Source organism: Nothoprocta perdicaria, unplaced genomic scaffold (genome assembly GCF_003342845.1).
Source record: "Nothoprocta perdicaria isolate Ctin4 unplaced genomic scaffold, notPer1 scaffold_95, whole genome shotgun sequence".
In the NCBI taxonomy this organism is placed as follows: domain Eukaryota; kingdom Metazoa; phylum Chordata; class Aves; order Tinamiformes; family Tinamidae; genus Nothoprocta; species Nothoprocta perdicaria.
This window is the reverse complement of record NW_020456254.1, coordinates 407,974-435,649: the sequence shown is the minus strand read 5'-3', so window position 1 is coordinate 435,649 and position 27,676 is coordinate 407,974. Positions and strand designations below refer to the sequence as shown.

Below are 27,676 nucleotides of genomic sequence, written 5' to 3'. Positions count from 1 at the left end.
AATGCTTGCTTAGAACTGGTTCTCATTTTCACTCGTAGCTAAGACATCATTTGCTCCTTTCTGCTGTAACTTTATGGTCAACAACAGTTGACAAATTCTTCATTGTCACTTCAGCTGCTGATAGCACGAAGATGTGATTTCCACCCTGGGTTATTGCATCAGATTCTCTCTGGCTTTAAATTCAGTTTGTACTTGCAAAGACATAAAACACGCAGCACTGAGCACCACGGATATGTGGTTACTGCTTGCGCTGTCAGTGCTGATTTCCTCAGTGACCATCAGCTCTCAGGAGCAGAAGGTGTGGGATAAAGTTACTGGCAAGTCTCGCAGCTTCTGTGTAAGTGCAGGGACCTTTTTGTTCCCCCTTGGAGCTCTTGACATCTCTGTGTGTGCTCTTATCTTGGACAGCTCCCACAGACACCAGCCGTGAAATGCCAGGAAACAGTCCCTGGGAACCCCCAGATATCAGGCCTTGAACAGGGCTGTCAGGGCTAGAGCTGAGGAAAAGGGAGAGGTTGTGCTTAAGATGAGATCAAAACAGTGGTTTTCCACTTGGTTTGAATTTCTAAACTGTTGGGAAGATTTTCTACTCCAAATCTTGCAAAATTAAGCCTACTGATGTCAGACTTGTTTTCCCATATTTCTTTCATGGACCCTCTAGAAATAATCTGTGAACCTCTCCCTGTGAATGGATTGAATACAGCTGGTTAATGAATCTTAGTGATTTTCATAGGCAGACCTCTAAGAACATCAGAAAAGGGCCTCCAACTCTGTATGGACTCTTTCACCTCTGGGATGTCCTTTTTCTTTCCTCCTTCCTCTTCCACATTTTTTAATACGTGGCAAACCTCTGTGAAAGAGGTGTATCCCAGCCAATGTGAGTGCAGGGCCTTACGTGACGACTGCAGTGCTCTGATGAAAGAGGGATAATACACAGATAGAACAGTATCCTCCATCATTCCTGATTTTATGCATATTTATATTTCCAGTCCTGAGTTGCCTTGGGTTGGCAATACATCCAGGCAGTTTTCACTATTTCAGACCTATTTCAATGCACCTTCTGAGACTTACCTGTGACGGGGCTAAATTGCAATGAAACTTTTTCAAGAGATATCAACCCTAGCCTAAACTAATATCCCCAAGTCCCCTACCTGATAGGAGGAGTTCGCTTAGAAATAGCAGGGCAGGTGGCTCTTGTGCTCAGCACTAGGATAAGTGATGCTCATAGATAAATACTCCAGCATCTCTGCAGCACAGGAGAGAGTCCCCAGGGCTCTCTGCCTTACATACTCAATTCCCCTGAAATTCAGTCTTACAAGGAAAACCCATTGTATAGTAGTAAACAGATCTGATGGGGCATGAGACATCAGATCTGATGGGCATGAGACATCAGTTCACTGAAAAAGTTGTCTGTTTCTTTTCCAAGAGGTGTTTTTTTTCTTTCTTTTAATTTGATTTTGTTTTTAATGGTGGTAGACTTTGCTGATCTAGGGGTACTTGTGGATGGTTTACTTTTGTGCTTCACTAGGGCTTTTACTCTTCTCCTTTCTTGGCCACAGAAATGGATATTTTGATTAAAGCTGTTATCCTGGGGAGGATGCAGAATGTGGTTTCATTTAACATTAAGGTTTTAATGAATATCTTGGAACAAAAAAGGAAAAAAAAAAAAAAAAAGAAAGCTCTCCATTTAACAAAGAAATTCTGAGGCTTTCTCTTCACAGCTGCCAGAATTGCTATTGCAGGAATTGTCAGTTACAAAGAAAATTGATTTTTGTGGCCAAATAATGGACCCTTGACTGTACTGGCTGTTGAATGGCTGTTTTCTACCACTAAAAATTGTATCTCTGTAATTATAGCTAGTAATTGAAGGCTTAGTGGTTTCAGTGTTGATATAAGGAACGCTGAAACAAAACCGAGGCTGTGTTTATGATAGGATGGTGGAGGATGAGTCTTTGCCCACTTCTTGCCATGGCTCTGATCATCATCATCATGGCACCTTGGGCTCCCACTGCAACCCTCTGCACAACCTCTCTGCTCCCCCATGCCTCCCGAGTAGCTCTGAGCAGGGACCAAACCCATCTTCTACAAGGATGGATTTTGGCTGATGCAAATAGGGCAGTGGGCAACAGGAGGATAATGCGGGTCCCTTGACAGCTCAAATCACCATTGATGAACAAGTTGTTTGGATAGGGACTTCTCCATGCTCATTTTGTCCTTTGTTGCAAACTGCACAAGCAGGCCCATAGACGTCCCATCAGGAGGAAAGGAGTCAGGAATTAGTGTTTTGAGCTTTTTTCTATTACAGCTTCTACCATTTCTTCTTCATTAGTAAATGGAAAGTAAGTAAGATAACTGGGGAAGAATGAACATAGAGCCAAGAAGGAATTTACTGAGGGCAAGCAGGAGAGTTTCCTTACATCCAGCTGCTTCTGGGACATGGTTAGGCACAGGGGATGGACACTACCATCCTGAGTGGTTTTCAGGGGAGACTGGGGAGACTCTCAAAGCTGTGAGAGCACATCTCTCCTGGCACCAGCACTTCCTGCTGTGGGAACCAACTCGACCTTCTCTTTGACCAGTCCACCCAATAAACACCAGTTTCTCCCCTATCCTAACAACTCTCTTCCCTCTTCCTCCCATAGGAAAGGTATTGTGAGTGTTCGGCATTTTCTTTCTTCCTCACTCTTTTATTATTACAATCTTCTACCCTTCAGAGAAGAATCATTTATTTGGCCTGAGCATGTGGGCAGGGCTTGGATGGGTTTATTCGCTCAGTGTCTTAACCCATAGACATTTATGAACATGGCTGACTGCCTGGTTTGCTAATTAGCTACCAGTAATGCCTCATTTTTCCCTCTGTGGTTTCCTCCTAAATTAGTAGGTCACTGATCATTAGCTCTCTCATGCCTTGGGATGTTACTGCTGCATCCAGAAATGGCAGCTAGTTGACAGTATGAGTCTGATTTGTTTGGACAATAAAAAAATACTAGTTACATTTAGGTTATTAAGCAAAATACCAGCAAAGCTGTTTTGTTCCAGTGCAATCTGCCTGCTCTGAACCAAAAGCTAAAGCTTCTTTTTTTCCTTATTTGTTGGCAACAGAAATTAGAGTCAACATCTACAAGAATTTCTTGGCTTTGATGCAACATTTTGTCTCACTTCTTCCTGTGAAACTGGTTCAGTCAAGGTGGTATCAGCTAATGAGACATTACCCTGAGCATTTAAAATAGATGCAGCAAGTCAACGCAGTGCCATTGGGAAGCATCCTCTTACGCAGGACCACAGTCTTCCTGCATGATTTAATCTTTATGGCTAAAAGATCTTTTACACCTCAGCTATGTCTAAAGGTGCAGAAGTCTGTGCAGATTTAAGTCTTTCCTGTGTATTGAGGGGTGCAGTGATTTCAACAACCATGATTTCTGACTTGAGCAAAAATCTCCAGTTTCCTAGGAAATCTGTTAAATTAAAACAGTTTCTTTCAAGGTATGATGAAAGTGTAGGAATAAAAGAAAAGCAGAACATCCAGCCAAACTTGCCATCCATGAAGTGCTGCTAAGGATGAATGGCAGCTAAGGATGATCCTGACTTATGTCCACTGTCTTAATGGGGATGAGTCTCTTTTTTCTCTACAGCCAGTGGTGAAAAATGGGCAGGCTGAAAAGGACTGCAGTTCATTGGATGGAGGTGATGGGCTGGCTTGCTCTGTGGGTGAGCATAGGGCTGGCTACACAGGGATGCAAATATTTTACTCTGGGGCTGGTGACTCCCACCTATTTCTTCCCCCTTTACTGAAGGATGAGCCCCTGCAGAAAAATTCACTATTACAGACAAGGTAAGTTCTCATATTTTGTTCCCACTTACTTCACAACAATCTTCAAAACAACTTTTGGGAGAAGAAAGAAAGGATAAAACAGGAAAAATCTTTTGGATCAAGTTGTCATGCCTGGCTAATGCCCCTTAGGAAAGTCAGTGTACTTGTTGATAGAAGTCACTGGAGATAGGGACAAAATGTGGTGATGCTCACGTTGGGGGAAAGGTTTCTTTCCATATAGGAGTGCTAAGAGAGTCCTTCAGGTGACTTGTTACTTTGGGGTTGAACTCACTTTCTGCTAGTTCATATTTTCCTCAAGAGCAGTCATCATTCACCATGCTGACAGGCCAAGTAAATGGTGTTGTGCATTTGCATGGAATTGTTTCCATCTCGCTGATCTACATCCTAGAGTTTGGGTTGACTTCAGTCAGAAATGGCACTTCCAGTAAATAAACATTTATTTAAGTACTAAACATAAAATAACAGAAGTAGCAGCCAAGGTGGTAAAATAATGTTTTATTCCATGAATGAACAAACACTACCATGCCACATCCTAAAGTTCTTTCTACAAAAGATTGTGGACAGAGCAGATTTTTATATTTCTCAGATCAAGTTCATTTCAGGCTTTTGAGCCCATTTAGTGTAGCAAAATCTGGACACGCAGCATTCTTATTGTCTATTTGGCATTTTGCCGGATAAAGCAGATTTATACTGTAGTTCTTGTTCACACAATGTCGATGCACTGTAAATTAAAGGAGAAAATCAAACCCAAACTAGATCGTATCTGTGGTTTATCAGTATATTTTTCATGATGGTCAAAGTACAACCAACATTCAAAGCTTAAAATAATGATGATAAAAAAGACACACTAAAGAACACAATGGAAACATCATCATTGCTGTCAGGATGTGAGTTTACCCACAGTACTATGTAAGAAGTAGAAACCGGCATTGACATTCAAGCTGTCAAAACAATAAAAGAAATTACATTAATTGTTGTATTCCCAAGCTAGTACTTCTAAAGAGTCTTGATCAGCAAAGAAGTGTTATAGCATGCACGCTGAACACAAGGCTAATATTGGATTGGGGACCTGACGAATAACTGACTTACATTCCTTTATATACAACAAAATGAAATATACAGTATTAATACTGGCTGTACATTTGGTCAGAATATTTTACAAGGAGCAATACTAGCCAAAATTCTTGTGAGAGGAAAATGGATGTTGGATTTCTTTTTGAGAACCAAAATATTTTCACAATAAGTTTTAAAAGTTTCTTTCCAGTGCTATAATATACAGTGTTAGGCTTTTTGAAGCAAAAAGCCTTTTTTTTTTCTTTTTTTTTTTTTCTTTTATATTTGGCAAAACTAACGCAAGCAGAAGAGATAATAAAAAGTGTTCAGAATGTGCTAATCACTGACTTGGAATAAAACTAATCATCTCAGACAGCATATGCAATAAATCTATGCACACTGATTTTGTTTAAATATCTGTATATGATCTGCAAAGTATCTGAAATAAATTCCTGCTACCATAGCCTAATCTAGCATTTCCTCAGCATTTGATAACAAATTGTTTGAAAAATAAAAATAAAAAAACCCACATTGTTAATATCCCACATTTTGTAGAGCACAATAAAAAATGTGCTAATATTAACTGATGTTGGTTATTTGTGTGCATATTTTTCACATCTGGCAAAGAATATATTCAATCTTATAGGTATAAAGTGTGTAGAGAAGGTGAGTTTTTCTTTGCTTCAGTATAATACAGTTTTTAATGGCTGGTTATCCCTGCCCATCACCTCTCTAGAACCCTAAGAGAAGGGATCACAAGCTGAAGATTGATAAATTATGATCTGATTAATTCAATGTATGCTTTCTTTCCCCATGCAGAACACGTTGAGAAGCTAATTAGGTAAGCATGAGACCAAATGAAAACACAGCAAAAGGAAAAAGCTATACCAAAATGAGAGAATGATGTGAAGGCAAGCATCAATGTAACTACAGCAATACTTTGTACGATTGAATTTATACGCCCTGTAGCAATTATAAACCATCTGAAAATGGGAAAGAGCAGGTAAGTATGTATGACTTGGTATCCTTCAAAACAATTGTGCTATAATCCTTTCCACGTATTAGAACAGATTTTATTTGACACAGTGTGATGCTACCTATTGCAACCTTAACAGGGGGGGATGGATCTCACTGCTACTGCTTGATTGCTTGAATGCAAAGGGACAATAAATCTTCCAGTCCTTAAAGCGGTTTCTTGGGGTGTTCCTTCAAGTCCAGTGTCTTGACACTTCCATGCTAGAAGTCTCTTTGTGGCAAATAAAAAGCAAAAAAAAAAAAAAAAAAAAAAAAAAAAAAAAAAAAAAAAAAAAAAAAAAAGTTGGTTGTGTTGGATTAACTTCAGACAGCAGTTTCTGCTGAGTTCCTCATGCTTAATGTTCTTCCATTTAGGAAGGAGTTGCTGTCAAGTAAAGCAGATGAGCTGCTTTCAGTTTTCTTTAAATACATGCTAACAACATAACATCTCCTTCTTCAGGAAAATGATCTAGTTGCATATTGTTATAGAGATCTGCCTTGTGCTTAGCACGGACACGTAGGGTTAATCATCGTCCTCCTCTTCTTTCAGCGGGGCTATGGGGAGTTTATCCTGAACTTGGAAACACGACACAAAGAAGTTGACAATGGAGTTGTACAAATGCTCCTCTAATGCTGCGTTGCTAAAGTAATGGCTTTCGTCGGGGTAGATCTGCAAGGAAAAAAGAGCACTTTTATGAGCTTAAAATCACAGGACTAAAAACTCCCACATTCGTATCTGCGGTTGAAGCCCAGCCTGTTCCTCTCCATCACCATGCATCTTCCCGTGGATGCACGAGAGGTCCAGATTAATTCAGGCAGCACAGTGCTCTGAGCAAATACTTGCATCTTGGTTCAAAAGGAGTTTTTATTTTTTCCCTTTCTTTTTGAAGGTTTTCCATTTAATTCTATTCTGAACAAATTCAAGTCAAGCAGAAAAAAAACATGCTTAAAGATTTCAGTGCTCACTCCAGCGCTTACGATGACTGAAAAAGAAAATGCACGTCTGTGGAGAGAAAAGGCTTTATGTTTTACTGACTAAGATTAGGGCCTGACAGAGAAAAAGCATTTTGAAATATAACTTGCTGAAAAAGAAATTTAGTACAAAAAAAAGTGCTGTAGAAATGAAATATTTTAAATATAGCCTTTCATTTAATGAAACAAATTATTTCTGCACATTTTGAAGGAATGCAGGAGAACTATAATGAATTGTCTAATCTGAGATCTTGAAGGAAAAAAATAAGTTTCTTAGGCTCAATACTTGCCAGTGAGATTGAGGTGTCTCACTGTCCCTCCAAATACCTCAGTCCAGGATTTAGATCCCTTTGCCCTCCACTCAGTACTAGCTGAATTTTTGAGGTGCACCAAGTCCATCAGTGCTTTCAGGATCCTAAGTGTTAGTTCTTCTCCTCTGGGAAATTTGCAGAGGTCAGTTAGTCTTCACAACCAACTCTGTGCCTTGCTCATTCCACACCCCTCCTGTTTTTCCCTCTCCCTGGAGTAAGCCCCCCTAGCACATGAAGCTCCATGGAGATGCAGCCAGAGGGAGCTGGTATTCAAGATATTCAGCATTCCTAGGGCTTGGGCACAGCACTTCAACCATCTATTCCACCCACCATGGACCGATTTTAGACTGGGCAAACTGCACTCTCTCATCTCACCACATTCAGCCATCCTTGTGCGTTTGACATGATGTTGGAGAAATTGAGAATTTGATAGCATGGAGGTGGCCTGTATTCTAAATCACACCTGCAACTCTTCAGTGGAAGGAGATGCTTTCTGGAGCAGACTCTGCTGTTCCCAGCGGGTTGTCAGATTGAGACTTTCCTCTCCTTAGCTTTTTCCTTTTGATTTATCTTTGCTCCCTTCCTCCCTGTGTTGATGCCCATGTACCACGCTACTGACAACCCATCTCAGCTCAACATGCTGCAAGGCTCTGCTCATCCTGACTGCTGTGAGCAATGGCAGGCCGTGAGGGATGCCCTATATAGCCACTATAACACTCAACCTCTTGTGACTTTGGCCAGTGGTTCCTTCTGAGTGTTCAAGGCATCAATCCCTTAGAGATACTTGGCCCAAGAATTAATTTGCTATAATTTAATACTACTTCAACTGTCCAAACTTAAAAAGTGACATCAAATAAGCTCATGAATACATGGGAATACAGACTTTGTTGGTGCTATTTCTACTGTTGTGCTGTTTTTGCAAGTGGCTTTTCAGAGCTCACTGCATGACATCACTTGTAGTTCTAAAAGAGAAATAACTGTTCAAGTATAGAAAAAAGGAAATGCAACTGTACCTGCAAGCTGTAATTAGCCTTTGCCCTAATTAGGTGTGTGATAAGGTCCGCAGTATGCTGGAAATGGATTTTTTCTGTAAAAACAGATTACAATTATCAGAGAGGAAAATTTAATTAAGAAAAATCAAAGCCATCCCAAATATATAATGAGCTCAAATGATGGTCTAACTTACCATCAGCGGTAGCGTGAATGATCAAGAATGTCTGTTCCTTCAGTAATGAAACTCTGTGTGCTAATTTGGTGATCTGTGAAGGTAAAGGTTGCAATAAGATCAAAAGTCTTGCTAGAAATTAGCAATTTATAGGGGGAAAATAGAAGCATTTAATTCCATCTGATACTCAGTCACCTGAATAACACATGAATAACAAGCAGACACCAGCATAAGACATTATGGCTGCTTGAATTGCCTAGAGCTAAAATAACCCACCCTGTTCTTCCAGGCTCAGTATTAGCAACAGAATGAAGTCAGAGACCTTCATCTGTTTAGATGCTTAAATGCTGACTGAGTGCTTGAACAGCAGAACATGTGGAAAATGTCTAGGCGAATTCAGAGCAAACACCAAACACAAAAAAGGATGCCCAAGTGACTATGTCTAAGAATGCTTTAGAGAACAGGACTAACTATTTTATGGCTTGAAAACCAACCAGAATGACTTCTGGCAGACCTAGAGAGGATCTGATGCTAAACTCAAGGGTCTACTGCTGATAATACCTTTGCCCCCAGCCATCTCCCAGCTGCCCAGGGAAATATAGATCTTGCCACATAAGAGAAATATAGGATTTCTCCACTTGCTGCTGCAACTTTCAGTCAGGAGGAATTCAGTAAGTCTCAAGCTACAGATAAAAATAAGGGTTGTGGGGAAGAATATCCACTTCAAATTAATGTTTCCTTCACTGTTCTAAGCTGCATGATCTAGCTCTGCTTCATGAACCACTTTATTTTCAGATAAGACACTCTAGCATCAATCTTATCTTACACCTGTGCTAATCTTTCCCCTGTACTATATATTTTCCAAGAAAGATTGATCAGTGCATCTCTAAAAGTAACAATACCTTCCTTGCTTGGTGATGAAATTTGGACAAGTCGGTAAAAAATATTGGTATGTATTATTAAGATATGGCCACTGTCATTTTACATTACAAAGCACATGTATACTTCCTCATTGAAAAGGTAAAGTAGTCAAAAATGGCATTATATATTTCTTTAAGGGCAGAGACACATTTTAAGAAGTTTTGCTGAATGACTATTGGGTAAAATATTTCTCTGAGGAAGATGGAAATGTTTCACGAATATATTAGACCTATTTTTGCAGTGGCACCAGGGGGCAAAACAAAATATGCTTCAAATGGTACCAGAAGTTTAAGAAACTGCATCCGGCATGTGGCGTTTTCCTCTTTATTTTGGTTAATGTATATCCTAAGGACATTAATTGAGAAAAACAAAATCTTTTATCCCCATCTACTACAGAACTTCTTATATTCAGGTCAAATCAAGGCAAGTTCTTTCTTTCTTGCACTTCCACAGACAGTAAACATGCAGCGACTCTTTGCAAAGTCTACAGAAGTAGATTCTGGTCTTCGCTATATCATTAGAACTAATTAATGAGTTCTCTTATCCTCTGCCTGCTGCACACAATGCATAACACTGTATGCAGGTGTCTTGTATTTTGTTCTCTCCTCATGGGATTCCTTGCTTTCTTCTCCCTGTGTTGTAAGCTGCCTCAGGATAATACAAGTTTTCTGGAGTGTATATCAAGTCTTGAATGACACGATCTTCAGAAAGTTCATGTCTGTGTCTACGGGATAGGAACAGTTCTTACTCCCTAAACAGCACATGCATGCTGATGCATGCAGGAGATCTGTCTTAGTGGACCATGCCTGGAGCACTGCAGTGCTCTACAGAGAGCAGAGGTGCCGTTTCTGGCAGCGAGTCCCAAGTCAGTCAAAAGCATCACTATTTGCTAGGACCAACATTATTTCAATACACGGAGATCATTCGGCAATTCGAAGCTCTCATTTCCGAAATAGCTTCACTTGCTTTCACCTCTACTGACCTGCTTCAAATTTCCAAATGGACAAAGAGATTATAGCATGATCTAGAGGTCATAAGTGCAAAACTTAAGAAAAGCAATGAACTCAGTATTTAGACAGCTGGACAAAAGCTTCCACTGCAGAGGCAGATGCTACCTGCCTTCTCTGTAATAACATGGGAAACTGCTTCAAATCTTTGTTGCCTTCTTATCTTTGAGCTGAAGCCATGGCTTAGCAGGGTTAACAAGGTTTTCTGTATAACATCTTTTGTTTGTATGACTATTCTTTGTTTTTTTCCTCCAAATAATTGAAGCACATGAACCAACTCATCCCATCACACACATTAAACAATATATTTGCCCACTGGTGACTTGCCTCCTTTTCCATGACTCCTCTTCAACTCTGGCTCAACTCTTTCTGTCTGAAAAATCATATTCATGCTTATTTTTGAAAAAAAGACACGAGAGGCAAAGCTTCACTTGACCTGGGATCAAAAATTTTATCTTAGAAGGAACTGAAGCAGCATATTCATTGAAATGATTATTAACAGAGGCCTTGACTTCATGGTCATTTGGCCAAATGTGAGCCCTTTGGATGTTTTGCCCTAGTTCTTCCACCTGTAAAACTGGAATAACTATACCCAGTTTAAAAAGGGAGCATAAAGACTAATTAGCAGCAAATGTATCCATTACTGCTGGATGAAGAAAACAAATGCAGTAGGTAGGTTTAATGACATCTCTCTACCTTTTATTAATATTATATTTATATTTATACAGTTTGACTAGTGAGTCTATCATTCATGCCCTTGCCTCCTCCCTAAAATGCTGCACATAAAGAAAGAATTAAAACCCTGTTTTTATCATGAAAATGTGCTGTGCCATAAGCCCATGCAGTTACCTCATATGCTCTGTTATCAATCCCATGCAAGCCCAAATATCTTTCGGAAAAAGCTGAAGCTAGAAATGAAAAAAAGAAAAAGTATTTGTCAGTGGTAATTGAATACATTCATACTTCTGAGTCAAATATTGCAAATGCTAAAAAGAAGGTCATATTTTCTAGTATTTGAAAATGCACCAATAATATGTATAATCTTACAGCCTTTCATTATTACCATGTACGCATGGTTCTAAATTAGTCCCAGGAGAGCCTTTTTTATATATATTATTAAAGGAACAGGAATATAAGTGCATTCTCCTGTTGCATCCATTCTTCCTTCTCTTAGCTGCATTGACAGGGAAGAATGGGGCAAATTAAGGCTAACACTACCATCTGAGGAAGTTTGGATGGTTTTAGATGTGCTACTCCTTTATATGAAAAAAGCAAAATAAAAAAGGAAAAGTCTGAGTGAAGTCTGTGTTAACACAAGCTCCAAAGAATCCAGCATCACCAGATCATGTTATGGGCTCACTCTGCACACCTCATGCTGTACAGGACACAGTGCTGAGTGGTGCTCGGATCCACACATACCTGGACCTGCAAAGCTGAAACAGAGTTTCCTCAGTTTCCTCAGTTCCCTTTTTCAATCCAGCTGCCAGATGGCAAGAGGTGGAGGCTCCTGCCTTCAGTAGGAGTGTCCCAGAGCACCAGGTCCTCTGGCATCACTGGGCTTGCATCACCACAACATCCACAGGGATGCAACCAGCACAGATTCTTGGAGCACACAAATCTATCTGAAGGCCAAAAAACCTATTTGGCACCATCATTAAGAGGGAGGTTCGAGTTTATGGTTGGTCACACATGGCTGTGAGAGCCGTATTTGTGATATACAGCCTGGAGTAGTTTGGGGCCTCCAGCACCAAGAACCCATCTCCTGAGCGTGAAATTGTGCAGCTTTCCCAGCTAGCTCCACCAATCTGAGCAAGGCTGGTCTTCAGCTGAAAGAAAAGGGTTTGCAGCTAATCATAAGAAGACTGACCATACAAACCAGCGAGGATCTCAGGAAAGAAAAAGAAGCTAAACCAAAAAATAGTAGTAGAGAAATAGATGTGCAGGTGAAAAGGATGGTATTTACCATATAGTTTGAAGTCTGTCAATGGAGAAAGAGCAGCTCCACACGCGAACACCTGATTCTCTTCGCCGGCAGGAAGGATGTAAGTGCTCAGGTAGCCGCCGTAATCCTAGGGCACAGAGCAATAGCTGAACATCTGCGTTTAGCAGTGATGTCGGGACACTTCGGGGCACAGAAACAGGGTAATGGAGACCTCACAGAAATGACCTGCCTGTCATTGCAAGGCTCTCTGTGCCTTAGACTGCACAAGCACATAACAAAGGGCATCTCTGTGGCTTCAGCAAGCACAGTTCTAAATGAGCTCTGCACTTAATGTGCTCTCCTGAAGGCAAAAAGGTTTGCGTGCTGAGAGCTCATCTTCTTTTCCCAGCTTATGGCAGTAGGTCTTATCAAATAGATCACCTCTCCAAAATATTATTTCAGTCCTTTGTTATTTAAAATTGACATTAGACTTTCAGCTTCTGCCACCAGTCCATTAGGAACTCTCCAGAGAGATGCTGTTATAAGCCAGCACTCTTTGCCCACTTGTCCTCTTTATCTGCCGTAATAAAAAATTTCTGCTGACAATCCCATTCCCATTTCAAACTATCCGTACTTTGCAATTGCTATTTCCTAGCCAGGCACTCTCCATGGTGTGAATCAGCCTCAGAAATCAATACTGTTGTTGTACACTTGTACCGTACAAGCTAGAGCTCCCCACAGTCCAATAGGCCTTCAGGGACAAGATGAAAATGAAATGAAAGTTTGCCAAGGAAAAAAATAATTAATTATCTGACAGCAATTTTATGACAAATAGTCACTTTCTTCACTTTGAAGTCAATTTAAGAGCAAACATTGATGAATACATTGATAAAATGAAAGCTTTCATTTTTAGTATCTCTGAGCAAGAAGCAGTTTATCCCCAAAATAAATAATAATAAAGAAGTCACCACTGGCATACATAATAAACCAGGATTTAACTCTGCTGCTTAATTGCATCAGCCAACAAAAACAGTACATAGGAATAATGGGAAAATGTTACCTTCCCAAATACACCAACTCGCATTTTATCAATGTAATGCTCCTTCAGCATCGTCCTGGAATTTGAGAAAGGAGAAACAAGGAGTTATTTTTCCCTTAGGTGTAGGAAACACAGTGTGATTTAAAGATTTTTATCAGTTTAGATTTGAGGTAGCCCCAGAAAAATCATGCAGACAATCTAAGTTCATGCTGATACCTACTGCTTCCATACGAGTCTCCATTCAATTTAATCTTTTGGACTGTTGTGTCGGGTTTGACTGAACACTGGTGACAAATATCCTGCACTGCTTCTGGAAGTCATAGCAAAACTGTTGCTATTCCACTCGCTAATTGTGTTTCTAGAGTGTTAATACTCAGAGTAAACCTCATGATGCTGCAGGACTTGGCATTTATGGATTTGTACTGACTTTGTATTTCAAAAGGTCTTAAAGGTTTAAAAAGGGACTTCGTCCAACTACCAATCCAGAAAAAATATTAATCTAGGAAGCAGTATTATGGATTAATTGCTTGTAGATGTATGACTGTACAGAAATAAAATTAAATAGGCTTTGAACACGTAATACAGATAAGTATGCTGCAGTTTAGCTCTGCTTAAGGCTTGTTCACCCCCATCTACATCGATTGGCATAACCTCTCTGTCGTGCCATGATGCGGCCACAGCTGGATGCCTATGTTGTCTTTCCTCCCTTTCCTCTGCTCCATAGTGAGGAAAGCAGCACAAATCCCAGCCTTGCTTTCATCATTAGTAATGAACCGTTTGCTTAAAGAAAGGTGCCATTCACCGGACAGCTTCCAACTGATCCTTCTCCTCCAGAAGGCCTAGTCTCCTCTTCACCTCGTGCAGCAGCTTAGTGCCCTGGAATCCGCTCCCACGGCCATCAAACTTGATCACTATCGCATTGTGGGAGCTGACCATGACGCTCTCCCAGTTCACTTCAAACCTCTCGGTCACAATCTGGCTGCCAGGCGTCCCATCTCTGAAAGGGAAACGGGTGTTAAGTCATCATGTGGAGTTTGCTTTGACAAAGCAAAAATCAAGCTTAGCCAACAGGGACCAAAAGCAATTATAAGGCTGTGCTCATTTAAAATAGAGGAAAACAAACTCTGGAATAACAGTAATTTATTGTTGTACGGGAGGTTGGGGGAATGGGATGGGCTTTGGGGCTGAGTTTGGTGACTGTAGGCTGGTTCCTCCCTCCTTCCCTGCACAGCAAATATCACTGTGTGTAGCAGACCTTCAAATAAGTCTAGCAAGGTGTCATTAAGCAGGTAGGCTGCCTTGTGAGAGTCACCTAGGGCAGTGATGCCAGGTTAGGGGACACAACTGTTTCTAGTCTTGAGAGTAGTAGGTCTAGAGAGTAGACCCCTCTACGTCATGGCTGTCCCCAAAGATAGGATCTTTCTAGTGGAGTAGTTGCTATGAGGAGCCTGTCTGGGGTTATCTGCCAATGCTCTAGGAGGAAACCTGCAGATAAGAGTCTGTTTTCCCTTCACTAGTAGGCATTTGGGTTTCATTTACTGCCCCCTTTCGTGCCCCAGACCTGACCTCCCTTCTCCTGTAGGCTTCACGAGAGGGGTGGCAGCTGAAAGCATCAGTCATTGCTAACACAAGTTGAATTGCTTGAAATAAGTACAAAGGGAAAGGACATTTCTAAAGGAGGAAAAAAACAATAGCTTAAAAATGCTCGGGTTTGTCTGAACTTGGTGAATAAGGTGGTCAAGAGTCAAGACTCTCTTTACGCTTCTGCTTAGGGTCTGATCCTGCAGAAGAGAAGCATCTTGAGACAGAAGGAGAAGTTTGTCCTTCAGACAAACAGTACCAAAGAAAAAAAAAATCGAGAGATGATGAAGAGGAGAAGTAAGGTTTAGGACTGGGATTACTCTAGAGTCAGTGACTCTTCCATGCCGTTGTCCTTCTTGAGGGTTCTCAGAGAACTTCAGACATTGCAGGGTTTTTACATGCATGTGACTTTAATCATTTACGTTTATTCAGCAGAGACTCAGACACCTCTAGCTTCAGAGATGGCCTAATCAAGTGTTGTTAGCTTGATGAGTACCAATCTTCCTCAAGCACTTGTATAATGAAGTACATTTTCACTGCAGTAATTTGTGATGTAACGATGTGCTTATTGCGGCATTTTTGTCCTTCATCGAAGGAAGTACAAGATGGCTTTTGGGCATTCATCAGCCACTTTCTTTCCTACTTCAAGCTTTTCAATTGTGGTGTGGCTCCTCACTAGGAAGCAAGCAATGCAGCAGGAGAACCAGGGAAGAATCTTCCAAAGTCAATGAATTCTCTCTTCCTGTTTCTTTTCAGATGGACAGAAAAGTTTGTCATGTGCATTACTAAATGTTGCATCCAGAAATATCCATCTGGTACATCTGCCAAAATAAAATTCTATCTTCCTAATCAAGGTGCTTAAATCAAAGTTGGAAAACTTTGAAGGTTTCTAACTCTCTCCACTGGTACTTCAGGGAACATAGACCCTTACACAGGAAGGATTCCTGTATTAGGGCATCTAATACTTAAGTTTTAGTAAGCCTGACTGTATGCATCTCTCTCAGACTACTTATTGAATGCCCAAGGATGATGAAGGGTCACGCAGCATCACTCAAACATCAGTGCACTGAGAAAATTGCTCCCCTTGCAGGCTGGTGGGGCAGGATGCTCAAGGGCTCTCTCAGCTGTGGACTCTGCTGGAGGACATCTCTGCCTGAGGACACAGCAGCACACTCATTCTGCTCTACAGCCCCAGGAAGGCCAGAGGAATGCTCCTCTTTATCCAGTACGCTGGGGACATAGCTCTTGCTCTGGATGTGGAGGAGTTAGGTCTAAGTCCCTCTTACCCAATTGCTGGAAAACTTTTGCAAATCAGGAAAAAGAGGATTGAGAGCCAAGATTTTCAGAAGTCCTTGGTGCTTGATTCACTCACAGGTGAACAGGGCCAAATCTTTCCTGAAGTAGTTATTCCACTCTGTAAATAATTAATTGCTCAAGAGCACAAGGATACAACCCTAGATGTCTTCTAAGCAATGGAGTGCCCTAAACACTAGGCTGAAGAGTTAACATGATCTTTTTTTTCCCTTCATCTTCCTGTCTTTTTTTCCCTTGCTCTTCCTGTCTTTCCCCAAAAGAACTGAACTGCAAGTGCACAAGAAACAAATTCACAGTAGAGTGAATTGCAAGATTACATTGGAGAGCTGAAACCCTGGGCTCAGACAGAGACCTCTGTTCAACCTTTCTGTCTCAAAGGAGGGCACTTGCTCTTAGATTACAGCTTTTAAGAGAGATCACAGCATCCTTCCTCTCTGACTGCTTTTTGTGGTTTTGGAATTAATGTAATTATCAAAGCTTACTAAATCTATATAGAAAACAGTCTCTTCTAACTTTTCCTGAGGATTTCCATGCCCCAACAGACCCACAGGATCTCATTGCTGCAATTCTGCAAGTGAGACAGCGGGAATCCCTGCAACTCTGAACCTAGGCAGGGTCAAGGAGGCAAAATACTGGGTCTAGGCACTAAAGCAGGTTGGCATCCATTGAAAAAAAACTTAGCTTGAAGGGTTGTGGTGCAGGTGATAATGTGAACACAACCAAAGGAAGAACGAAAACTTACACAACCAATAGCAAAGGATAGTGTGCGGTGTCTGAAAAGGTTGCTGGCTTTAAGATCTGCATTGGCAATTCTAGGCAAAAAAAAAAAAAGAAAAAAATACAACAAATAACAGCATGTCTTTAGTGTAAGAAAGCTGACATAACTCTAATAGATTTTTATAGCGTTTTGGCCACTTAGGAGCAGGAACAAGACGGCATTTCATAAGATGCACTGGTAAATAACATCTTAGGAACACAGATGTTGTCAAAAAAAAGACCCATATTGTAATAGCCAAGCTGACAAGGAACGTAAATCTGGAGCACAGCCTGAGCTGTTCAGTCATGCATCACTTTTACAATGTTCAATTAACATCTGGCAATAGCTATAATTTTCCTTTTTGGCAGGTGGATGAGACAGCCAGAAATCTGTATTTCAGGGGGGGAAGATAATAGCATAAGACCCAATTTGGTATGGTGGGTGGGAGAGAGAATAGGATTTTTTTTCTGCTGTAGTAGTGTGAAGACAGATAGAGAATAAGCTAACTTTGCCAAAAAGCAGCAGGCAGCCTTCCTGAAGACTGCATGGTCATACTACCGCTGAACTGGTTTAAGTGAGAGATAAATGAAGCCCATGCAGTGACACTCACTGAAGCTTCATCCTGCTGTGGCCTTGCATTGGTATCTGAAAATGCTCCCTCACAAATGCCTTTTTGCATTAATGGCAGCACATTTATTTTTAAAACGTTAACTACAATCCAGATTACCAAAGGCGCAGCAATTAAATTGGTATTAGCAGCATTTTCAATAGATTAATACACAGATTAACCATGAGGTTTAAGTGGTTTATTTTGCAATCATTGTATGATGCCCCGGCTAATTAGTTGTTCCATCTGCATGCTAATGGCCTGCAAATTGGATCAATGGCCCAGGGACAGCCAAAAAGGCCATCGCTTGACTTTAAATATACATAAACACTGCACGCAGAGCTCTCAAGGCTGTTGAGCCTAAGGCCTTGAGAACACCAGATGAAAGCAAAAGAGGGGGCGCGTTGTCATTATTGCACACGCTAGGTTAAATGAGCAGAAGACAGTTTCAAAGACACCTACAGTTAAGAAATTTAGCAACACCTTGATTTTGCAGTAAAAGCTGTTTGCTAGCACCACACCTGCGAACAGGCCCGCGGGGTGGACAGACGGTGGTCTTTATGGCGAGCCATCTTTCACGGTCATGTCCTGCCCGTTGCGCCTGGGAAGTGCACATCTGTTCTCGCGTTTTCGTGCGTTCAGTTCACTCCTAATACCAACGTACCGAGCAGAGCATTTTAGGCACTTATTACCCTTTCCCAATGGCTTCTCGGCCTCACATTTTATAGCACCTGGCAATGGTTCCAATGAGCAACCTGACATCCATCACACCTCAGAGGCTTTTATTTGTTGCATCCTGTCCGAAAGGTGCTCTGTATTCTCCATCCTGGGAAACATTATGGGTCATACTTTGAAGCCCAGTTCCTGAGCTGCTTCTCTGGAGCTGTGACCATTCACACAGCCTGGATTCCCCCCATACAGGTAGGACATCTGTATACAGCAGAAGCAGCTCATTTCACAGCACTCTGTGGATGGGCAGATGATGCTCACCCCTTACCTGGTTGCTACACTGCCCTTCCTTTTCTCTGGGCTTTTTGGCATAGAGATAGGGGGGTAATAATTAAGTGATACATACACAATGCAGCAGGTGCTGATTTATGCTTCAACTTTCAATTGGGTTTCAATTTTCTTCACTCTAGATGAAATTTCTCTTTTTTGTGTCTTAGCACTGTTTTTTTCCAAGCCTACAAAGTGAGATGGTTTTCTCAAAGAATTCTGAGTGACTCAGGCTGAAAGTCCAGCCCAACCAGGACAAATGCCACTAGAATGGGTGCACCACAAACTGTCATCTCCTAGATTGCTTTTATTTTCTCCGCAGAATGTTTTAAAAGGGAAATAAATATATATATATTCTTTCTCCTTTTTTTTTCAGCTTCATTCTCATCAAATCCTGTCTCTCCAATAACTTCCTTATACACAGCACTTCCTAATAGAGCACTCTGCAAACTGTGAAAGTTTATTGAGAGCCAAAGTCATTTTTCCTTCTGCCACTCTACCAAGACAACTGTATCATTTCACAGCCTGAACAGTTAAAAAGAAAAATAGGAGAGAGGAAAAGTGCTACTTACTGTAATCATCTATCTTGATTTCCACATATTCTACTTTAGGCATTTGTCTGTCATTTACAGTTGACTGCACATTTTCATTTACCTCCAGCTCAAACATTTCTGAAAGAATAAGGACAGGAACACAAAAACTTCTGTTACTGTTTGTGAAAATGCACGTTAATATTTTACAGCCACGTTAATATTTTTAACACAGGTTTCCTTGCAAAAGATCTGCCTTCTAGCTGTCCAGCCCTCACAGAAGCCTATGTTAGTAAAGTTCCTGAAATGTTCTGTGTTGGTGTAAAGCTTTTATCCCTGAAGTCAATTATATTCAGTGGACTTACACCAGCTGAAGATGTAATCTGTGCTGAAATACTGTCATGGAAGAGGGCTCAGTCTGCCCCAGTCACTCATCTCTGATGCATCTTGTTGAACTCTTGGTTTTCACCTTCCAGCAGTTACGTGGCCCAGAGCTTTCACTCAATGCCACCCATGAAACCCAGCTCATGGACAACACCTCTCAGCTGAGGCTCTGCCTCACTGTTTTGTTGTTTGGGGAAAAGGATGGGGGTAGTAAATACAATGCATTTAATATGGGATTCTCAGCAAAATATAGCTTGGACCCTATCAACAGATTATGTTTTACTGAATGACTTCTCTTTAGAGACACATGGATAAGCGTGCAACTCTATCTCCCCAAATAACACTCATGGTACTTGATTATCATGCTCCTGACACCCCTCTCTACTAAGTAGAAAGGCAGGCACAGCACAAAAACATGCCCTTTCCAGTTAATACGTTTCACAGCTCTTTCAGAAGGAATATATTGGTTCAATGACTATTCAACCTACCTCTAAAAAGCTTGACTCATCTCTATTGAAATCACAACCCCCACAAAAGCAGCAAAGCAAGAACCTATTGCCTTTAGTTAAGTATTAAGATTCTCATTTAATTATGGCACACACAAGTAGCTTTATCAGCAGAAAGGGGCCTGCCACATAGGGGAATTTAGTCAAGCAGTTTTATTTGTTCATATAATTGCATTCACAGAAAGTCAGGAAGACTGGGGAGGAAATAAAAAAGATTGGCATATCTCCTAAAGGACTTTCTTTTCTGCTTTAGGACCACAGGGAGCTCAAGTCTGCGGAGTACAAATGGTCATTGCTTAATTAAATGTAAGCACACTGTAATATTCAGTGCAACTCACTATTATCAGATCACTGCAGAATATAGAGGCAAACTCCCTTTATAGAGTAACGGGCTCATATTAAATACGCAAATTTGGTAACACGCAATTGCCATAGCTGCTCTTTATTCAAAAGCAATAGAATGAGGGGAAAAAGGGAAAGCAAGGGAAATGCTAATCTTACTCAGAAAGCCGTGAGTTTCAGGAGATGTGCTCTATGCGTGACTAGAATGAGTTATCTATGTAATAAATATTACACATATATAACTGTCAAAATAAAACTAGTCTCACGATATTTTATGCTGTTCTTAAAAGGCTTTCATTTGGTGTCTCTATTTCATAGTATCTCTCATTTTTTACACCCAAAGGTAATTTATAAAACTATACAGGGGTCTATAGGAAGTCCATGAGAACACTATTCTGTGCATGCTACTAGAGCCAATCAGCTGTATCTACATCTGTTATAAAATTAAAGCATCATGTTTAAGGAAAAAAAAAAAGACCAAAACAGGTGTGGAGGAGAAAGAAGTGGTAGCAATAAGAACAATCTTTTTATTCTTTTAGAAATGAAATAACCCTGAGCAAGGACACTGGACAGAGCTCAGAGGATGGCCAAGACATCAGTAAAAGCCTGGGGTTAGCCTGCAGAAAATGTCTGTTTCATGCTTGTTCTGTGTGCAATGAGGTCTCATTGCAGATAAAATGAAACTCTATAGAAACTTCATGGTTTTTTTTGCCCTCCTGCCTCAAAAGAAGCCTCTATTTTGAGCCAGGAATGCTTCAATGACAGCAAAATCAGTCAGTTCCATCAGGGCAATTTTATCTGTAAGTCTCAGATCAATGGGGAAACTGAGGCATGAGGAGGAGAGGTATTTATCACATGGTTACCTGACAAGCAAGAGGAGGGCAGGCAGTCTAAGATGTGCTCCAGGGTGGGCTTTGCTGCCCTGCTTTGACAGCAGCAATTTCTGCTGCCTCCTTTGCAGAGTAGTCCTGCAACACTATATTGCTTTAACCAAACTTATTCCAGGATGCTGCTTAATTTTATGCATGTATCTCTAAGAATTCCTCCACAAAGGAACACTCCAATGCAAACAAATTGATTGAAAAGTCTGGAATGATAAATTAGAGTTGAATGTGTAATACATCTCCTTGACAGTATCAGATACTATTGGCACTCAATGGAACACTACTGAGTATTTATGTCTTAACAAAAAAGAATACAGTATGACACAAATCTGATTTATTTTTCACCTTGCTAAGAACCCATTAAAATTGGCCTTTATTTCCTTCTGTGCAAACTTTCATGGAAATATAACTCATTCACACTGTCCAGCTCTAAGTTTGCTCAATCATAACTGCATTCTCACAGGAAGCAATTTCAAATAATTCAGTAAGAACGTGGGGTTGTGCTCTTCATGTCTTCACAAACAAGGCTTTTCTACACGCAGTCAGGGATTAAAATGCATGTTGCAAACAGGAATTTAGAGAATGCAAAGCTGAGAGTCATGCACAGAAATTGCATAAAACAATATGGAAACTTGTGTCTCTCAGCTCTGGTCCTAACCCATCTGTCAGTGATGATAGCCAGCATCAAGGATTTTGGGGCTGCAATCTGTTTTTGGAATAACTCCAGATTCCTACTGGTGTAGATGAGAAACATTAGCATTCAAAACCTTATCAAACAAATAGGTTTGTTTGACCCCCATTAAACACATGAGGAAACCAAGCTGCAAGTCAGGGACAGAGTTGGGATTTGAACTTGCAACTCATGGAACTAAATCCAGTGCATTACCTGCCTCAGCCTAACAGTTCATATCATCAGAGTGATTTTAGTTATTTTTTTTTTAATATATATATATATATAAAGGTCTTATATATAAATGTACATATTATGTTGTATATAAATAAATACATATGTAAATTTATTTATTTATTTATTTACTTGGAGGAAGATGTAAAACAAAATTCAAGGAAGAGTAACAAAAGGAGAGACAGATCTGGACTGTGCATTTTTTGAATAAGCTTTTAGGAAATGACATCCTCAAATCACTGACTGCATATGCCCAATGGTAAGCTACTGTGCAGACAGTGCTTTCAGAAATACAGTCTCAAGACAGGATCTAGCTTCTTTTCTCTGAAAAATTTCAAGAATTGCATTCTTACTTTGCGTGTCGCTTGTGTTGTGAACAGTCACCATCGGAACGCGTGGACCTTGAAAAGAAAAAAAAAACCCTCAGTTAAATAATAAGCTCATTTATCTAAATGCACACACATGCACATGAACCTAGTTTTGAATTCCATGAAGCTGAAGGCTCCTGAGAATTGCATTCCATGGAAGAGTAATCTAAAAAGCAAATCACCCAAGTATTAGGAGTCTGTGAATAAGTGACAGTGCTGTAGACTCTGAGACATGTGAGATTTCCAAATCCTTTCCCAATGGACTACTAAGTGCATCTTTCCCTAATTTGTAAACATTATAATTAGCACAAACACAATTAAATCACTTGCTTTTTAAATTATTCTAATGACACACAAGCATTCTAGCACAAAGCATTTACATTTTATACACCACGGGTAACCATTGCTGCTTTGCAAACAACATTTCATAGATAAATAAATAAATACTGGTTTGGTTCTAAAATACAGCATTTGGGTAGCAAGACCAGGCACCCACAGAGCTCATTGCTGTAGGATGCTATAGAGGAGGAAAATACATGATGAACTTGCAGAGAAATCAGATAAATTTACAGAAGAGGGATCACACTGGAGTGGTCTGGAATCATCTCCTAGTTTCAGAAGTTACCAAGTAGTTGGTTTATAGAAAACGACTTGATGCTGCATTTCCCAGTTTCTCAGTGTGCATCTTCCAACTCTTTATTGCACTGCAATTCCCCATAGGGAAGCTGGTAAGAAAAAGAAATCCTAGCCTTGACTACTTGAAATAGTAAGGAATAAAGATCATTGAGACAACACAATTTCATCTGCTTCTGATTCAGTCCTTGCATACTACCGACCATCAGTGGAAAACAGCACTTGTACTAGTACAGAGATCACAGGATCACAGAATGGTTGAGGTTGGAAGGAACCTCTAGAGATGATCTAGTCCAACTAGGGACACCCAGAGCACGGGGCACAGGGCGGCACCCAGGCGGGTTTGGAGACCTCCAGAGAAGGAGACTCCACAGCCTCCCTGGCAGCCTGTTCCAGGGCTCTGTAACCCTCACACTAAAGAAGTTCTTCTTCACATGGAGATGGAACTGCCTGTGTTTCAACTTTTACTCACTGCTCCTTATCCCATCACTGGCCACTACCAAGAAGAGTTTGGCCCCATCTTCCCTACATTCTCCCCTCAGATATTTATACATATTGATAAGATCTTCTCTCAATCTCCTCTTCTCCAGCCTAAACAGGCCCAACTCACACAATCTCTCCTCGTATGAGAGATGCTCCACTCCCTTAATCATATTTGTTGATCTCTGCTGGACCCTCTCTAGAAGCTTCACATCCCTCTTGTGCTAGGGAGACCAGAACTGCACTCAATACTCAAGGTGCAGCCAGATCAAATTAAAAGACAGAAAAAATCAAGTTTTTAAACCTCAGAATTAAGACACCTGATATTCACTTGCTACAGTTCTCACATTCTCTCAGATTCAACACTCTTTGAGATGTCCCAAGTCCTTCAACCTAAATGAAAAGCATGTGCCAATCACTTGCACCAGGAGTTTGTGTAGAACAGGCTGAAAATCTTCCACCAAACTTTATTTTGAGGGATTAAACCCAGCACTCTGAAATCCAGCAACTGATAATGTTCACTCACCCAACACAGTGTAAATAAGAACTAAAATAAATTAATAGGAGCCACAAATACTGGCTTGGTAAGTCAAATAAACTCCCGAGAGCAAGAAAGAGCAAGGAAGACAGTACCTACTCATTGGTTGGTGCTGCCAAGAAACTACATCCCCATGTACAAAATCAGGAGTGCCTAATACAGGCCTCACCTGTAGAGAAAAGGGCCTTTTTTCCTTTCTGTCTCCAAGAACTAAATGAATAATTTCCACTCAAGCAACCTTAGCACAAGCTAAGCAAAGAAAGCTCTGAGCTCAGCTTCACTCATTAAACCCAAAACAATTGTGTTCCATGGAAAAGGTAAGCCCAGACTTACCCTGTTTAACTTTGTTATCAACCAAAAACATCCTGTTATCAAATTTACACTACCCTGTCATTCAGGCAGGTTTGTTACTGGAATAGTGCTGACACAAATCCGGGCAGAACAGGGTTTATTTATTACTGAGCTAACCAATAGGGCAGCCCTGACTTTCATTTCCTAGTAAATGACAATTTTTATCATTAACAACCCAATTCTTTGCTGCATTTTCTTAGAATGCAATTGAGTCAGGATAAAGCACAGAGGAAATATATATATATAAAAACATTATGTGTATAAATACATATATAATATATGGTATATATAGTATAAAACTTACTCACCAAGATTTAGCCCAAGTAACCTTATTAATGTCAATTTACATGATATATTGATCAAATATATTTATAAATTTGCCCTGCTCTTTTTCCTGCAGTTCCAGACACCAATCTGCTGGAAAAATGACAAATCTAATACACAGTTCATCCTGAGCATGATAAAATCATGGGTGGAAATAAAAGGAATCCTCCCAAATGATTTCAATCAGAGCTAGACCAGCCCTTTAATTAACACAAAAAATGCTTTATAAAAGGAAAGGGATAAAGGAGAAAAATACAATGCATATAATCCTCTTATTTTCTAATTTCTTCTCCTTTCCATTTTGTGCTAGTGCTGGGAAAACAGTGAGAAGCTAATAAAAAAATGTAAAATGAAAGCTCGGATATCATTTAGAAAATTCCCTTTATTATATGCTATGTCTAGCTAGTCTTTCACTAACCTTATTGCCCTCTCCTCAAATTGGTACTTTAAAGCAAAGTCCTACACAAAGACATTCCATTTAAGGAAATATTAAATAAAAATATTATAAAATATGCCTCAGTATCCTTAAAAAAAAGTAGAATTTTGACTTGCTTGACTTTTATTTATTAACAAATAAGGAAAAATGGCAAAAACAGAGGACTAAACAATGTATTTTGGTTGTGAGGAGGTTGAAAAATCCCTGGGAGATTTTTCTCACATCACTTGCTCTGCCTGCTCACCCTCCCGTACCTTTGCGCTACTTTTCACCCGATAATTTGACAGCAGTTTTAGAACTGCTGCTTTATCGTTAGTGCAAGCGAAAGGACTCAACTTGTTGCCTTGAGGACTTGTCTGCACAAGGACGCACTCTGTGTGTGCCTGGGTAGATCCATGGTTACTAATGCCTCATGAATCTGAAATTGCAGAAATAAGACAGCTAAAAAATTAGCTTTAGCACAAAGTCTGAAAAATTTCACTGTCGTTATCCATATTACCATCTGAAAGTGGGTAAAAACTCATTATCTATGTGATTTGACAAGAAAGAAGCATGCACCATGGCTAGCCATTGATTTTTAAGCAGCTTTCATTATTATTTTGAAGAGATTGTTGCTTAACCAAGGGCAGAAAGACGCAATTGCAGAAATATATGTGACAAGATACAAATTTCCAGTTTAAATATTGAAACTCAATGGTCAATCTTGGTCAAAATCAAATGGTCAATATTTTAGTCAACTTTGACCAAATATTTGGTCAATAAATTCTGGAATATTTTGAAAGACTATTCCAAAATATTCCAAAATATTTTCACACTCTAAACAGCACAGGGAAGCACACCAGCTACAATTTTAAGATGAAAGTCCTAATTACCAAAAAAATACCATCTCACTTGCCAAAAACGTAATGAGCGTTCGAAGAGAGAAGGGGGGAAAAAAAAAGATTGTCACATTCTTCTCATCCATATTCTTAAAGGCTTCAATGTGGCAGATAATTTCAGACCAGAAGCTAAATTCACAGTGTGTAAACAATAAAAATTCAAATACTCCCTGCCAGCGCCACCAGCGTATCTCTTAAGTGCTGATGAATGATTTAAAAGAGCAGCTGTGAGCGATGTGAACTGAGAAGCTCTGGCTCTGTGTGAGCGAGATAATTGGCAATAGCCATCTCTGTGTACAGATCCCAGATCTCTTTATTTGCTAAGCCATGAATTATTTATATGTCATGCATAAAGTTCATATGTTGGGGTGATATTATCATACTAATAAATAAAGACATGGGCAGTTCCATGAATCACTGCTTATAATTAAAATATTTTCCCGTTTACAGTATTTCCTGGTCGAAGCTACTGACAGCTGTTTGCGATGTTTGCTTTGGCAACCTTGTTAACACAAACATCAAATGGAGATTTGTGCTGCTGTTCACCCTCCCTGAGGCATTTAATTTTAAAATCTAATCTTTATTTCCTAATATGTAGCTAGCCTAGTAAAATAATCAATACTGTCTTGTTTTCAGGCAATGTGCACAACCATACAAACTGCATTGATGGTCCTGCTTGTTTCTGCCCCATCTCCTACTACTAATAGATTTCATGCTTACTTAAAGCAGAAATAAATCTTGCTGTTCTGAGATGGCTTTAGTTAACAGTGTCTAGAGGGCAAATGAGCATGAGATTTGTCCTTAATTACGCTACACAAAACAGCTCTGACGAGTTCTTCAAAAGATCGCTCAAATAAGCATATTCAGGATTAGGGCTATTCCAAAAAACCCTTGTTTAAAACTGAGTTTATTCTAAGGGATCGAAAGGAGCCTACACAGCTGCAGGAAATTGCTATTCAGAAGCTGAATTGATGTTAAGCAGCTCTTCCCCTGACATCCCGCTGTTCCTCACAGAATCACTGAAGTTTGGAGGACCTCTATGTCCAAGAAAACTTACCCCTGCTTATATAGGTAATCACACCCTATAAAGTTATTGTTAAATGCCCGTTACTCATCACTATGTTGTTGTATTGCTATATTTTCTACTGGTGTCTCTGTCTTTGGGTAGAAACCACCTAAACTTTAAGCTATGTTGGTTGACACTGCTGATGACTGCACTTTTTGGTTTTGTGTTAGAAAATTGTTTTCAACTAATCTCGAATATTACCATTATAATTTGGACAGTCATATCCCCCCAAAGCTCTCATCCAACAAGTTAAACAACTGGATTGTTTCAGACCTTTTAAAAGCAGATTCTCTAGTTCTTTTACCATTCTTCTATGCAAGACTGTTCAGTTTCAGTTCATTCTTTCTACGCACAAGTAGCCAGGACTCTACACCTTTCCCTAGAGGATGTCTCAACTGTACCTTCTGTAGTGCAGATGGTACTTGCTTAGCTCCTATAGAAAATTGTTTGCTTCAGCCATCCAAAAAGTACATTTACTTTCTCCAAGGCTACAATAAGTAAGTGGTTCATGGACCATGGTTCATGGTTGCATGTCCTGGCTCTGTTCTTCCTTCTGAGTCAC

The 27,676-nt window shown here is 40.1% G+C and overlaps 1 protein-coding gene across 1 annotated transcript in view; it reads right to left on the bottom strand.

Moving 5' to 3' along the window:
- Nucleotides 1-6,197: 6,197 nt before the first annotated feature.
- DPP6 (dipeptidyl peptidase like 6) overlaps nucleotides 6,198-27,676 on the bottom strand; it is a 241,474-nt gene continuing 219,995 nt past the window's right edge. The window contains exons 17-26 of the mRNA XM_026052982.1: nucleotides 22,394-22,441; nucleotides 19,063-19,161; nucleotides 16,873-16,942; nucleotides 14,038-14,232; nucleotides 13,257-13,311; nucleotides 12,239-12,344; nucleotides 11,125-11,183; nucleotides 8,369-8,441; nucleotides 8,196-8,269; nucleotides 6,198-6,569 (exon numbers count right to left, since the gene is read on the bottom strand). Of these exons, the coding sequence (XP_025908767.1) occupies nucleotides 6,423-6,569; nucleotides 8,196-8,269; nucleotides 8,369-8,441; nucleotides 11,125-11,183; nucleotides 12,239-12,344; nucleotides 13,257-13,311; nucleotides 14,038-14,232; nucleotides 16,873-16,942; nucleotides 19,063-19,161; nucleotides 22,394-22,441 (926 nt within the window). The 3' untranslated portion in view covers nucleotides 6,198-6,422. The remainder of the gene's footprint in view (nucleotides 6,570-8,195; nucleotides 8,270-8,368; nucleotides 8,442-11,124; nucleotides 11,184-12,238; nucleotides 12,345-13,256; nucleotides 13,312-14,037; nucleotides 14,233-16,872; nucleotides 16,943-19,062; nucleotides 19,162-22,393; nucleotides 22,442-27,676) is intronic.